The 14,920-nt window shown below is 31.5% G+C and overlaps 1 protein-coding gene across 1 annotated transcript in view; it reads left to right on the top strand.

Moving 5' to 3' along the window:
- The window catches only part of LOC132559052 (fibropellin-1-like), a 42,821-nt gene that overhangs the window by 13,000 nt on the left and 14,901 nt on the right, over window positions 1–14,920 (top strand). Inside the window, exons 11-26 of the mRNA XM_060223657.1 lie at window positions 294–416; window positions 920–1,029; window positions 1,638–1,756; window positions 2,285–2,433; window positions 5,743–5,862; window positions 6,129–6,232; window positions 6,572–6,689; window positions 8,378–8,574; window positions 9,241–9,316; window positions 10,258–10,368; window positions 11,154–11,264; window positions 11,694–11,807; window positions 12,326–12,442; window positions 13,143–13,256; window positions 13,618–13,812; window positions 14,326–14,498. Coding sequence (XP_060079640.1) covers window positions 294–416; window positions 920–1,029; window positions 1,638–1,756; window positions 2,285–2,433; window positions 5,743–5,862; window positions 6,129–6,232; window positions 6,572–6,689; window positions 8,378–8,574; window positions 9,241–9,316; window positions 10,258–10,368; window positions 11,154–11,264; window positions 11,694–11,807; window positions 12,326–12,442; window positions 13,143–13,256; window positions 13,618–13,812; window positions 14,326–14,498 — 2,051 coding nt within the window. The remainder of the gene's footprint in view (window positions 1–293; window positions 417–919; window positions 1,030–1,637; window positions 1,757–2,284; window positions 2,434–5,742; window positions 5,863–6,128; window positions 6,233–6,571; window positions 6,690–8,377; window positions 8,575–9,240; window positions 9,317–10,257; window positions 10,369–11,153; window positions 11,265–11,693; window positions 11,808–12,325; window positions 12,443–13,142; window positions 13,257–13,617; window positions 13,813–14,325; window positions 14,499–14,920) is intronic.

Below are 14,920 nucleotides of genomic sequence, written 5' to 3'. Positions count from 1 at the left end.
TAAAGGTAATATTGTCAGAAAAATAAATATTCTGTTATTAAGTTTACAACGGTTTAGCGATATCGGAATGATCCACAGCATTAATATTCTTGGAAGGTATTTTGAAAAAGGCAACCAAATATGAGCAATATCTATCTAATGGTTAAACCTCAAAATGACAGGAGTTAAAAATGCCGGGTTTTTTTTTCTCGGAAATTTTAGGTAACGCAATATGGGCATCAGAAATCGAAGTATTTATTTGCAAAAATATACCAGATAAATTCTACTGATATGAAGGGGTTTTGTCTCTGCAGATTGTACGAGTACAGTTTGTCAGAACGGAGGATTTGCTACTAAAACTATCAATAATCCAGTTTGTACTTGTGTGTGCCCGGAACATCTCAGTGGTTCGACGTGTGAGGGACTAACTGGTAGTGGTATGTAGAGGATTTTATTTAAATATTTCAATATCTTTTCTTGTTCTATTACGTTTGCCACACCTAGCAAAATCAGCATAAACTTGCCTATTCTATTTTAAGTATTTTTAAAAATATATTTATGATGAAGCAGTATCTTATATCGGAAACAATGAACGTATAATATTTCAATTTACAATATGCTTCCACATCTACAATTTCTATGGTTATAATGTGACATACACGATACAATTTGGATAGCTGTTCTTCTTTCTTAAACTTTGTACATGTTCCATTCTCATTTGCCCTTTGCATTTCAAATATCCTGTGTTCGCCTCTAACTATAAATTCAATTCCTATTACAACATTGACAACGAAACAAGCTTTTAGTTTTCATTTGTCTCTATCATTGTACAAGATGACCTCACATACTTTTTTTGTCCGATCGAATGTCAGCCAATAGATGAAAGCTACGATTAATCTTTTGAAATGTCCTAAATCCATGTCTGTACTATGAATTGCAGGAACATGCAGCGGAACTGTAATTTTAGGGGAAAGTGGGAGCCAACTCATTCAGTCTTTAAACTATCCGAATACTTACAGCAAAGGTCTAAAATGCGTTTATTTGATCAAGGTAAATTATATCTTCAATTAAAGGTAATAAATCAGTCCTATGCTTTAGAAACAGTTCTAGAACATAAACTACGATAGATAAAATGTGTAATGTGATTTTGTAATATGTATATTCCAAGAGAACATAAATCTATGTTCTTGGCAACCCCTTGTTTATTACCTGACTTTAATGCCATGTCACAGAAACTATGTCATAGCTTTATAACATACAAGTGTAATGTACTCCTTTAAATACACTTAAAATGATATATCTAATGATGCATTAAAAAGAAGACACTGAAAGCACTCTTAATTACGATCCTATTCACATGTCCGTTTTTACACCTTTTTACAACTATAACGTAATAGCAGTTTATTACATATTAGTACTTGATTTGATGCTTGAGTTCTCATATTTAAAATCTTTAAGTGAAATAAAAACAATCTGCTGTAAACTAATAACACCAATCGACACAAACAAACTTACTTTGTAGTAGAAGGACGAAACAACTGTATGATGCAATTTAATTCATTATTTGACTGTACTTTATCAAACGCTAAATTAATATGAAAGGATGCCATTATCTTGTATGTCTTTTGTACAATATTTGTACAAATTATGATTTTCAGGCGTCTGCCGGATCCAGGATAAAGTTTGAGCTGAACGATATGGATATCGCAGAAGAGAGCTCAACATGCATGGACACGCTGGAAATCCGTTATAATCTTATCGGTGAACCGGGCCCTGAGTAAGCAAAACACAGACTAAAATTACTGGAACTGTGATGTACGGGAGGGTACATGCAAAACCATACATTATCAGCTGCATGGATATTGAAACATAAAGCTAGAAGACGTATAAGTGTTTTTGCATTAAGATTGGGAATCCTTAATAGTGATACGATGATCCTTCAGTAAGGAAACGATAGTTTAAATAGTTTAGATTGATAGGATAATTTCATTTTGAAATATATACTCTAACACGAGATACATATCTAGGTATTGAGATAAATATTTATTTCTTTAATACATTTTAACACTTATATGATGCTGTGTGTTATAGATTACGTTTTCATGTATTTATTTGTTGATTTAAATAATGAAAAACAAATGTCTAATTTTCACTTCCATTTTTTTTTATTACTAACAATTTCAAAGGGGTCGATAGAAAGTCTTGAAATGTTTGTCGAATTATGCATGGTCATTTGTATTCAAATGTATGCGGGATGATGACCTTACTCGTCTTAAATGTTATTATGTGAATGTAAATACAACAGGTTTTGCGGTACTACAACTGTGACTAAAACAATGTTAAGTGGAGTCAACTCTGAATCGCATATAGCTACTGTTATCTGGGATACGACTTCTGGGAAATCAACCACTGCTGGCAACGGATTCTCTCTCCGTGTAACAGCATTCAAGTCAGGTACTAAAGCCATTATGATTAAGAAAACTGTAGGGGATGGGGCGGAGGTTGATCTACATCAGGCAAAGGAAGAGAAAAATTGAATGTTCAATAAGATGCCATATGCAGCATTGCGGTGATGAATTTAATAAATGCAAGTTTGTCTTTAAGCATAATGATATACATTTAATTGAAAAATAAACAGACAGAAAAAGTATGAAATTTAATCAGAAAAACATTTTGGATCGTTAATCATGTATCCTTTGATGCTAACAATTGAAGAAATCCTAATTGATTTATTCATTTTACATAAATGATGTCTGTTTATAATCTATTTCTGCATTAAACTGTTCTGTATTATATTGTGGTAGAAATCGACAAAATTACTGTAGCACAGTAAAATGAAAAAGTCATTTTTAGGTAATCTATTTCTTGTCGAGTTTTTTTTTTTTTTTTTTTCAACCTTCCATGTTTTCTTTTTTTTATCTTTCCATGTTTTCTTGTTTTTATCTTTCCATGTTTTCTTGTTTTTATCTTTCCATGTTTTCTTGTTTTTATCTTTCCATTTTTTCTTGTTTTTATCTTTCCATGTTTTCTTGTTTTTATCTTTCCATGTTTTCTTTTTTTTTATCTTTCCATGTTTTCTTGTTTTTATCTTTCCATGTTTTCTTGTTTTTATCTTTCCATGTTTTCTTGTTTTTATCTTTCCATGTTTTCTTGTTTTTATCTTTCCATGTTTTCTTTTTTTTTTATCTTTCCATGTTTTCTTGTTTTTATCTTTCCATGTTTTCTTGTTTTTATCTTTCCATGTTTTCTTGTTTTTATCTTTCCATGTTTTCTTTTTTTTTATCTTTCCATGTTTTCTTGTTTTTATCTTTCCATGTTTTCTTGTTTTTATCTTTCCATGTTTTCTTGTTTTTATCTTTCCATGTTTTCTTGTTTTTATCTTTCCATGTTTTGTTTTTTTTATCTTTCCATGTTTTCTTGTTTTTATCTTTCCATGTTTTCTTTTTTTTTATCTTTCCATGTTTTCTTGTTTTTATCTTTCCATGTTTTCTTGTTTTTATCTTTCCATGTTTTCTTGTTTTTATCTTTCCATGTTTTGTTTTTTTTATCTTTCCATGTTTTCTTGTTTTTATCTTTCCATGTTTTCTTGTTTTTATCTTTCCATGTTTTCTTGTTTTTATCTTTCCATGTTTTCTTTTTTTTTATCTTTCCATGTTTTCTTGTTTTTATCTTTCCATGTTTTCTTCTTTTTTTATCTTTCCATGTTTTCTTTTTTTTATCTTTCCATGTTTTCTTTTTTTTATCTTTACATGTTTTCTTGTTTTTATGTTTCCATGTTTTCTTTTTTTTATCTTTCCATGTTTTCTTTTTTTTATCTTTCCATGTTTTCTTTTTTTTATCTTTCCATGTTTTCTTTTTTTTATCTTTCCATGTTTTCTTGTTTTTATCTTTCCATGTTTTCTTGTTTTTATCTTTCCATGTTTTCTTGTTTTTATCTTTCCATGTTTTCTTGTTTTTATCTTTCCATGTTTTCTTGTTTTTATCTTTCCATGTTTTCTTTTTTTTTTATCTTTCCATGTTTTCTTGTTTTTATCTTTCCATGTTTTCTTCTTTTTTTATCTTTCCATGTTTTCTTTTTTTTATCTTTCCATGTTTTCTTGTTTTTATCTTTCCATGTTTTCTTGTTTTTATGTTTCCATGTTTTCTTGTTTTTATCTTTCCATGTTTTCTTCTTTTTTTATCTTTCCATGTTTTCTTTTTTTTATCTTTCCATGTTTTCTTTTTTTTATCTTTCCATGTTTTCTTGTTTTTATCTTTCCATGTTTTCTTGTTTTTATCTTTCCATGTTTTCTTCTTTTTTTATCTTTCCATGTTTTCTTTTTTTTATCTTTCCATGTTTTCTTTTTTTTATCTTTCCATGTTTTCTTGTTTTTATGTTTCCATGTTTTCTTGTTTTTATCTTTCCATGTTTTCTTTTTTTTATCTTTCCATGTTTTCTTGTTTTTATGTTTCCATGTTTTCTTGTTTTTATCTTTCCATGTTTTCTTTTTTTTATCTTTCCATTTTTTCTTGTTTTTATCTTTCCATGTTTTCTTGTTTTTATGTTTCCATGTTTTCTTGTTTTTATTTTTCCATGTTTTCTTTTTTTTTTATCTTTCCATGTTTTCTTTTTTTTATCTTTCCATGTTTTCTTGTTTTTATCTTTCCATGTTTTCTTGTTTTTATCTTTCCATGTTTTCTTTTTTTATCTTTCCATGTTTTCTTTTTTTTTATCTTTCCATGTTTTCTTGTTTTTATCTTTCCATGTTTTCTTTTTTTTATCTTTCCATGTTTTCTTGTTTTTATCTTTCCATGTTTTCTTGTTTTTATCTTTCCATGTTTTCTTTTTTTTATCTTTCCATGTTTTCTTTTTTTTATCTTTCCATGTTTTCTTTTTTTTTTTATCTTTCCATGTTTTTTTTTTTTATCTTTCCATGTTTTCTTTTTTTTATCTTTCCATGTTTTCTTTTTTTTATCTTTCCATGTTTTCTTTTTTTTTTATCTTTCCATGTTTTCTTTTTTTTATCTTTCCATGTTTTTTTTTTATCTTTCCATGTTTTTTTTTTTTGTATCTTTCCATGTTTTCTTGTTTTTATCTTTCCATGTTTTCTTTTTTTTATCTTTCCATGTTTTCTTTTTTTTTTTTATCTTTCCATGTTTTCTTTTTTTTCCATGTTTTCTTGTTTTTATCTTTCCATGTTTTCTTTTTTTTTTTATCTTTCCATGTTTTCTTGTTTTTCCATGTTTTCTTGTTTTTATCTTTCCATGTTTTCTTTTTTTTCCATGTTTTCTTTTTTTTATCTTTCCATGTTTTCTTTTTTTCCATGTTTTCTTGTTTTTATCTTTCCATGTCTTTTTTTTATCTTTCCATGTTTTCTTTTTTTTCCATGTTTTCTTGTTTTTATCTTTCCATGTTTTCTTTTTTTTTTTTATCTTTCCATGTTTTCTTTTTTTTCCATGTTTTCTTGTTTTTATCTTTCCATGTTTTCTTGTTTTTATCTTTCCATGTTTTCTTGTTTTTATCTTTCCATGTTTTCTTGTTTTTTCTTGTTTTTATCTTTCCATGTTTTCTTGTTTTTATCTTTCCATGTTTTCTTGTTTTTATCTTTCCATGTTTTCTTGTTTTTATCTTTCCATGTTTTCTTGTTTTTATCTTTCCATGTTTTTGCTGTTATTAGTGTGACTTCTTTAACAGATTACTTTATTGTAATGAACATTACAGAAAACATGATATGAAATCTAGGGATACTTTCGGTAGTAAAAAATTATATTATCGTTTTATAGGTTGCTTAAATAGGCCATGTAAGAATGGTGGCACATGCACCGAAGATATGAGTCAGGCCGGCGCCTTTGTCTGCGCATGCCCAACAGGCATTGGGGGCACCGATTGTAGCTTAGCTACAGGTATGTAACAATAACTATTTATATGGATATCATGCGGAACCCACTGAATCAAACACATTAAAAAGAATCTTAAACGAAAAAAAAAGCTAAATCAATGATTGCAAACAATGACAAAACTGGATACGTGGAGTACCTAAAATATCGGAATAGAATCAGTGCATGCATTCATGTAGTTTATTTCACGTCCACATTTATAATATCGATCAGTCTGATCTCTTCAGACAGCGTGTTCGACATATCAGGGTTTTTTTAACAATATTTTACAGGAGCCGTTTCGTGTAATGAGGGCACAGACATTGATATTGATGGACCGTGCTTTTTGAAAAATCAAGGAGGGACTTCGATGCAATTTGGAGAAACCATCTTATCAGTAAGTACGTCAGCGCCAAACAGTTCTCCCTAGACATATTTCCAGAGAATGAAGATGGTTACAACAATCAGGCTCAGTGATAGGCGAAAATTCCGTAAGTTATCATAAGAGGATATTTGTTTGCAGAGTAATCACTATTAGAATCCGCGACTATATATACATTTGATCGAAAACCACGGAACTATAAGGGATTGTAGGAATATCCCATTACAAGTCTTTTTAAAGGAATATAAAATATTTTAAGCACAGAAATTACATTTGTATTTGTAAAATTATTTTGCAAACTTACTACTAACTAGCTTGCACAAGTATTCCCAAATCTTAACCTTTTCCCTATAGGGAAAGTCTACCGACCCACCGAAACCGGCAGATGGCCTTACTTTCTACCAAGTACAACCGACTGGCAGTTATCTGACTACCGATGCTGCTACATTAGTGTCTGACGTTACGTTTCCAGGTAGGTCCAGTAGGTCCTGGGGTATTTTAAAACGGATTGAGAACCGGGTGATAAAACTGTCGCAACCCGGTAATTAAAATAGGAACGGGTCGATGTAATATTATGTACAGTTATAATTTTTATCCATAGATTGCAATACTGATTCAGTACAAGATAAAGTGTATGATACTGAATTAATTAATTTGCAACTTTCTGCTGTTTTGTCCTTCTTGAACTAGTATTTTAAGTGTAGATTTATAAAAAGCGAGTTCAAAAAATCCGCTGAAACAAGTTTACAGTGTCCCATTGTTCTGTGCAGAATCACATGAAAAATATGTTTGTACCATGCGAGTTGGTCTGCTTTGTATCGATATGCCTCTAGTAGTTCCTTTGGCCTAGTATTGACTATGGTGATCTGTTAATGAATGTTTTCAATATAATTGTGTGGCTAAACGTATGGAATATATTGGAGCGATGGTTTTTTTGAAATATCAAAAAAACATTCTTTTTATTTCTATATTGATGTGTATAATTTAAATTCCGTGTAAATCCGGCATTATATGATATGCTTTCACCAAAAATAATTTTAAAACAAACATCTGCTACTAAAATTTATATATAGGATTCTGTTTAAAGGAATATATTGCAATTTTTAGGAATGCAATGGTTTTGTATTTAGTTGTTGTACTAGAACAAACATCATACTGGAAGTTGTTGATGGCTGTAATTTGTTATGATAACATTTCGCCACACATTCACTTGCAACATTTGATTTCTTCGTTTTTGGTTTTGAAAAAAAATCAATTGTGTTGGTTTAGGTTTTGAAAAAAGTCTTTAATTATAAAACGCATCCGTGACTTAAACATTAATTTTTAATTGTATAAAGCATGTAATATGCAGTTGTTAAACAATAGATACAGTGGATATAGTAGAAGCGGAAAATACTCCACATTACAATAAAGATGGGGCCGTGATCTCTACGATTCAACGAACGCAATATTTCCGGAACAATTCGAGTATCCTGAAAGCTCTTTGAAACATATACTACTTGAACCACTAATAAATGAATGTAACAAGTGCATTGTTTTAATGCTAGAGGGCTCTTTTATATTCAATATCCTACTTAGATGGAAACGAAGATGGCGCTCGTTAATATACGTTTCGTTGCTGTTTATGTTGTTCTCATTTGGGAATGAGACAGTACCTACATGGATTGGCATATATTCACATGGTTGATTTAGTCGATAATGATGAATACGCTTACATTCCGGTGCACCTGGTCTTAATTCTTTTAGTACATTTCAAGAGTTTACATCTAAATATTTCTATGGATTAAATTTGCACATTAATTCTCATGTTTTAATTCACAAAAGAGGCTGAAATGTAAACAAGAGTGGCTAATAAACGGTGCAATGAAGAACAGTTACAACGTTATTTGTGCATACAGTGTTTACTTTCAACTGACCGGGAATTTACAGTTTTTTCTTGAGATATTTTTGGATCATACCAAAAGGACTGAATATTGTCTTGTGAATGTGAAATAGTACTGAGTGATGTTGTATTTCGAAGATTTCGTTAAACAAATAACATGTCAGCTTCAACTGAGAAAAAGTGTCTGTTTTAATCAATTTATTCAGCGTGCCACCCTTTGATGATTTAATGCTTCGATGTTTCACAAGACAACGTTTCTTTTTTGTTATTTTACACAGATGATGTTGCACTGTGTGTGCGGTTCAAAACTATTGTTAATAATGACCAAAACTCGGCCACACAACTATCCCTCCAGGTCAGCGATGATGCCAATTCCAGTCCCCGAGACATTCTGACTATCACAAACACTGGGCTAAACGCATGGGTATCGAAAGAACATGAGATAACAGCATCTTCTTCAAGTACAAATCGAAAGGTACCAATAACAATATCATATGTTTTATGCATGTCATGAAACGCGTTCAGTTGGCTAAAAAATATGATTTTTGGCTAATTTGCAAAAGCTACCGGCTACAGATAACAACGAGATTCTTTCGAAATCTTCAATTCTGGATTTTGGAGATGAAATTTAAACAGACCTTGTAACAGTGAGTGCTTGCAGCTCATATGACCAGCCGCATACTGATTAGGAATATACCAAAATCATATGTTTAGGTGATTAGAATTTAAGATGCGGGTGAAGATTTGTCACAGTAGCATAACAATACTTCTCAATGTTAAATGTATAAAATTACTTCTTAAGATTTTAGATTTTAACAGTTCGACATCATGTTATACAGAATGATTTTATGACATTCATATATTTGGTCAATGTGCATGTTGATATCATTTTATATGCATCTTTGTTTCTTAATATGAACCGGGTTTAGAAAATTGGACGATTTATATGTCAACCAATCGCATTAAAATTTACTGGATGTTTGTCAATGTTCTATATAACACCAAATATCATATGATTAATATAAAAACGACACACAAGTGAATGACACCTTTTAGCACAAATTTTATTCCGCATCTCATTATCTTAATATGAACAAGGACTATTTTTCTGACTGACGGTAATATAATTTGCCGTTGACAGGTGTATTTTAGAGGTGTGTACGGAGCTGGCTTTGGATTATATCTTGACGACATTTCTGTCTTTCCAGGCAAATGTGGTAAGTATATGCATGTAATCATTTTTGATTAAATTATACTGAAAGGTTCGAAATCCTAGACAGGATCATGAACTATTGTAACAGGTCGTCTATTCTCTGTCTGCTTTGGAGAATCTTGACTTTTTATTGGTAATTGGATGATAGCCAGGTACTCGACTATTTTGTATTTTTGACTGGTCATTGGATGATACCCAGGTACTCGACTATTTTGCATTTTTGATTGTTCATTGGATGATAGCCAGGTACTCGACTATTTTGCATTTTTGATTGTTCATTGGATGATAGCCAGGTACTCGACTATTTTGCATTTTTTATTGGTAATTGGATGATAGCCAGGTACTCGACTATTTTGTATATTTGGTGGCTTTATTTCGATTGTTTGGTTTCATTAACATCTGTTTATCGGACTGGTATCATCCAATGCTTCGTATTTTAAGGCGGCCGGCTTTTGAAATTAAGTCAACTTTGCAAGTTTCTTTTCGTGTCAATAGAATGCAACTATTTTATGTCTGACGTGTCCCTGTTTCTCTATATCAGCAGGATTAAACAAACAGATATACATCTTATTCACCATGTTTGAAGAGTTTTATATAGCGAAAGAAGTTTACCACCTGGCTAAACGAAACACTTTAACAGTGTAACATTTATTAGCCAATCCCAATGAATAGTAAACAGGTTAAAAAAGTTAAAAATCTTAAAAGTGTGTTGCTAGGGACATGCATAAGTACATGGGTATATTCTAGGTTGTTTCTCGGAGGAAATCAGGTCAACACACAAAATAGATTCACGTACATGTAAATATGCAGGATATGCTAGGATTATAACTGAACAGAAATACGCTAAGATTATATTGATAACTGTATATTTTACTGTGTAATTTTTTAACTGACAAATGAGAAGTTTTATATATCTATGCAATATACTAATGTTTCTCTACATAGATTTGTGTTCTCCAAACCCATGTCAAAATGGAGGAACCTGTTCACAGACAGGAAACAGTATGAGTTGTGCCTGCAAAACCGGGTTCAAAGGAGAAACATGCGAAGCGATCGGTGTGTATACAGAACTGTCGATTTGTTTCTAGAAATGTTTGTTTCCATTTTCATATTTTTCAGTGGTAATATAAACTGAAATATATTTCGCATGTTACAGCAAAAGTCTAAAGAAATTTTATGCTGAGAATTGCAACAGTACAATACATACTAATTAGATAATAATCGCCATCCTTTATATTGAGGTTAAATGTATCTTCGTTTTTGATAAAGGTTTTTTTTATTATTTTTCTATTATGCTGTACGTTAGTTATATCTTAAAAAATAAACTACATTTTGTAAATTGAATTTAGTGTTAACTTTTCTAAAACCGAATCGTTATCTAATTTCAGATATTACGTTTTGGTGTTTCAGTAGCATTCGTTCTGTGTCGTGGTATATAAATAAGTGTATCTAACAATTAAGAATTATCTCTAACAGTCTGACACGTGACTGATCATGAGACAAGTACGGTTTAAATAAACATATTAATACAAATTACTTGTTAAGAGTTAGGAGACCACAAAGTTACATAAGAGGTTTTAATAGAAAACATATCAAACGATATACATCAAGACTTCCTAGCTTCTTAGAATTATTAATCTGGTAGAGATTGTCATGTTTTCAGGGTAAGACAATAATTAGTGAAGGGCAGATCATTCCCTGCACACATATGCGTTATGAAATAACCGATGTTTAAACTAACGCATCGTTCAAGACAAGATAGTGATGTGAAAACAAGAATAAAATTGTATTTGAATATATATATATAGATATTATTTGTGCATATATTTTTTTCCCTCAAGTTGAGTGCCTCACAGACACATGTAGTAATGGTGGCACGTGCACCAACACAAATGGCGTACTGTCCTGTAACTGTGTGACCGGTTTCACTGGGAAAACATGCGAAATCGAGGGTATTGTAATTTTCGCTTATTTTCTCACTTTTTAAATTCCAATGTTGATGATTGATTGAAAGAGGAAATCTAATATATATGAATATAATTCATGGTTACACCGAGTGATTGTGAACATCGCTCCTTTTTAGCTCATATTACATCAATATGTTTATGAGGCGATTTTCACCCATTTCCTAGGTAAAGTTTGAACAAAGTTGTTTGTCAAACTTGAGGTTCAGATCTATGTATTTACTGTTATATTCAAAACAAATTAGTTTAACGATGCGTCGACACACACATGCATGTTTTTTTGTTTTAATTGTCGATAGCAATGAGTGGACTCATAAATGATTTAGAGAACATCACTCCCATGAAAATGCTGATCATTTTCTTGTAATATTTTGCACTTTTTAAACAAGATTGAACAAAATATTGCTTCATTCATAGATCTCTGTGCACCTGTTAACCCCTGCAGTAATGGTGGTACGTGTTCAATGAATGGTGATACATTCACGTGTAAATGCGCGGCTGGATTTTGGGGAACAACATGCAATGCACAAGGTGAGTTTCTGATACGACAGTTTAATTTGTCTGAAAAAGTTCTTGAATAAAATACCTGATATTATGTATAAGAAATCAGTAATTAAAAATGATCGTTATCCGTAACTTCAAAAATAAATTGATACTAATGACTTAATGAAACTCAATGTAACGCAAGTTTCAGCATTTGACTTAGATGTTTCATTTCAATTTTCGGATTCTGAAATATCTATTTCAGAGAGAAATAATAAAAAATAATAATAAAGTGTCTAGACCAAATATTAATTAACCCTATCTAACAAAATTACATCGAATATTTTCTGAAGAAGGGGGATACAAGCTCGAGAGTCGAAAATGGGAAACGGAATGATTTAATCATAATTGATCATAAAATAGAAAATCGCAGATTTGAAGAAAGATGTCGTATACAAGAACATAATAATGGATTGAAATATGGTAAAGTGATAGGTAATGTAGTTATAAAACTGGCATTAATTATTTTTCAGCTTAGAAACTATTTTCTGTACCTGTTTTTGTAGATGTATGTTCATCGTCCAGCACATGTCAAAATGGAGCTACATGCATACAAACTGGAAATACTAATTTTTATTGTAATTGCCCTGCTGGGTTTTATGGGACTTCATGCCACCAAACAGGTATGTAAAATCACTTATAACAACGCAATTTCTCCATATCTACAGCTGATCTTCATACGAGAACCACTCTAGATCCATTAAAATTGAATTACCCTATAGACAATAAACTAAAATTAGGATCAAGGGTGACAAAAGAGCGATAAAACCAGTACATTTTTGCAAATGTTTTGATTTTTGTAAAGAAGGTAATTTTGTCAATATTTTCTTCTTCAACATTTTTGTTACTCTGTTTCCGTAATGTATGTCTCTATCATTTTGTTCGAAACCCTGAAAGTAATATGATACCAGATAAGTTTAACATCTATAAAATCCCCATATAGTGATGACGTTACACATCGGAACAACCGGAAGATAATTGAATTTATTTTAGTTGTACTCTATGACAAGTGCCGCAAGTTGTTCATCCAGCCTCTCACTTTACCTCAACCCTGATATATATTCAGATCATTCTCGACCACTTGTGAACAGCTATGTGCAATAAAGTGTATCCCGGAACAGATTAGTTTCATATTCACACAATAATGTCATCAAGTTATGTACCTGATCAGTTATCCGTTATCAATAGTCAAAAGCCACAAGAATAGAAATAAATGAATGGCATATATCTATGTTGGCCACCTTTTACTGATCCAGAACTAATGTCTTGTCAAATACAAATCATTTCATTATTTTAGCTTTTCTTTTGCCATTATTTTTGCAGATGTTTGTACAACAAATCCTTGCCAGAATAGTGGCAGCTGCCAAAGTGTTGGCCAATCCGATTTTTATTGTGTTTGTGCCACTAACTTCATCGGTGATTCATGTTCAGACAGTGGTGAGTTGTTATTTCAAATCATCAGAACAGAATCAATAACCCTTATATTTTTCATGACATACTGAAACTTGTTCATCTTCTAAGTAACTTTCTGTGATACAATAGAATGTGACAGACTGGAATGAAAATGTGTGTGTTTTATTTTTATATTAATATATGTCTAAATATACAAATCATACATTTCGGATCTTATTTTGTAATAGAGAATATAATATCGTTGATCAATATACAGAATGAGAAAGTCCATTCTTTTAAATCAGTTAAACTATTGATCAATGTTTTGTCTCGATTTAATTTTCTAAATAATATGCAGAGTTCTACTGCATGTCAATTTATCACAATGATACCTACTGTGTTACAGGTACCGGGTGTTCATTTGAGACTGGACAAACCTGTCCGTTCGAAGCAAAGAGTTATGGACAGTTTAACTGGGTTGTAAGCTCGTCAGCGACAGGACTTTCGAAACCCCAACATGGACAAAACTACATGGTCATAAGTAATAACGGACGACAGGTCAATGACCAAGCTTGGCTTTACGCTTCTTCCGGTCTGCCTGGTATATACAATTGAGTTTACTTATCTTTTCTTAAACGCTTAGAACCAAACCCACCCCTCCACCCCCCGCCCAACCCTTCTTTTTATTTATTTTTGTTTTTGTTTTTTTAAACGGTTCCAGGGACATATATTTCTTTGTAGGTAAACAAGTAAGCTTAACGACTATCGAATTGGAAGGATGGACATTTAGTGTCACCTATGTCGCACTGTTGTCTCTGAACATTTTCCTTCAATATGGTCATAGCATAATCACCTGATCAAGTTTTGATTTCCATAAGAGTAAGGGACAGTAGTTTCTAGTAGATGTTATTTGATCCATATATTCAGCATTGTTTGTTAAGTTTTCGCCTAATTTACAGAACATGACGCATTGGGAGGTGACATTATCTCTTGCTTGATATTGTCATCTTATGCAAACATAAAGGTATATTTTCAAATCCCCATACTGGATATATTTCCAATATCAAAGTATGATGGAGAATCGTACATAATGAATAACATTCTATTTATCAAGCTGAAGAGTATTGTCTGACATTTTACTATGTGATGTCGGGAGCACCTGGGAATTTTGGAGTGTACTCTACGACATCTTCCGGTTACACACTCTATTCAAGATGGATTAGATCAGGAGAATCGTTCACCGAGTACAAACTAGCTAAAACAGATGTACCAACTGGACATACACAGGTATTGGCGGTTTTTCACCTTTTCAGCGTGTGGGAAATGATGTTAGAATGAAGGGTATGAGATTAGTTCAAGAGAATTGTATTGATTTTTGCAAGGTCACACGGGTACCTTAAGCAAACATGAAAATGATTTCAAACCATTCTCTGTTATATCGCTATCTACGGTAGTTTAGCTAATGCTAAACCCTTCATGTCACTGGCTATATGTTGTCGAAACTACGTCAAATTGTTAGTCAACAATTTCTAGCTTCACTTGATACTGTAACTGCGGTGTTGTTTTATCTATTTTATAACGTCTTCTCAATTGGAATCGATAACTTTAGTGTACACTTATTCGTGTACTTTCATCTGCTGGTGAGCTTATCAATTTATATTGGTCTATGAAGAAAACATACGCTTACCTTGCAAAATTGCCAAATTTTA

This window comes from Ylistrum balloti, unplaced genomic scaffold (assembly GCF_031769215.1).
Source record: "Ylistrum balloti isolate Yb309-2 unplaced genomic scaffold, AGI_CSIRO_Ybal_v1 Utg370846, whole genome shotgun sequence".
In the NCBI taxonomy this organism is placed as follows: Eukaryota; Metazoa; Mollusca; class Bivalvia; order Pectinida; family Pectinidae; genus Ylistrum; species Ylistrum balloti.
The sequence above is the reverse complement of the archived record's forward strand: the minus strand, read 5'-3'. Positions and strand labels throughout refer to the sequence as shown.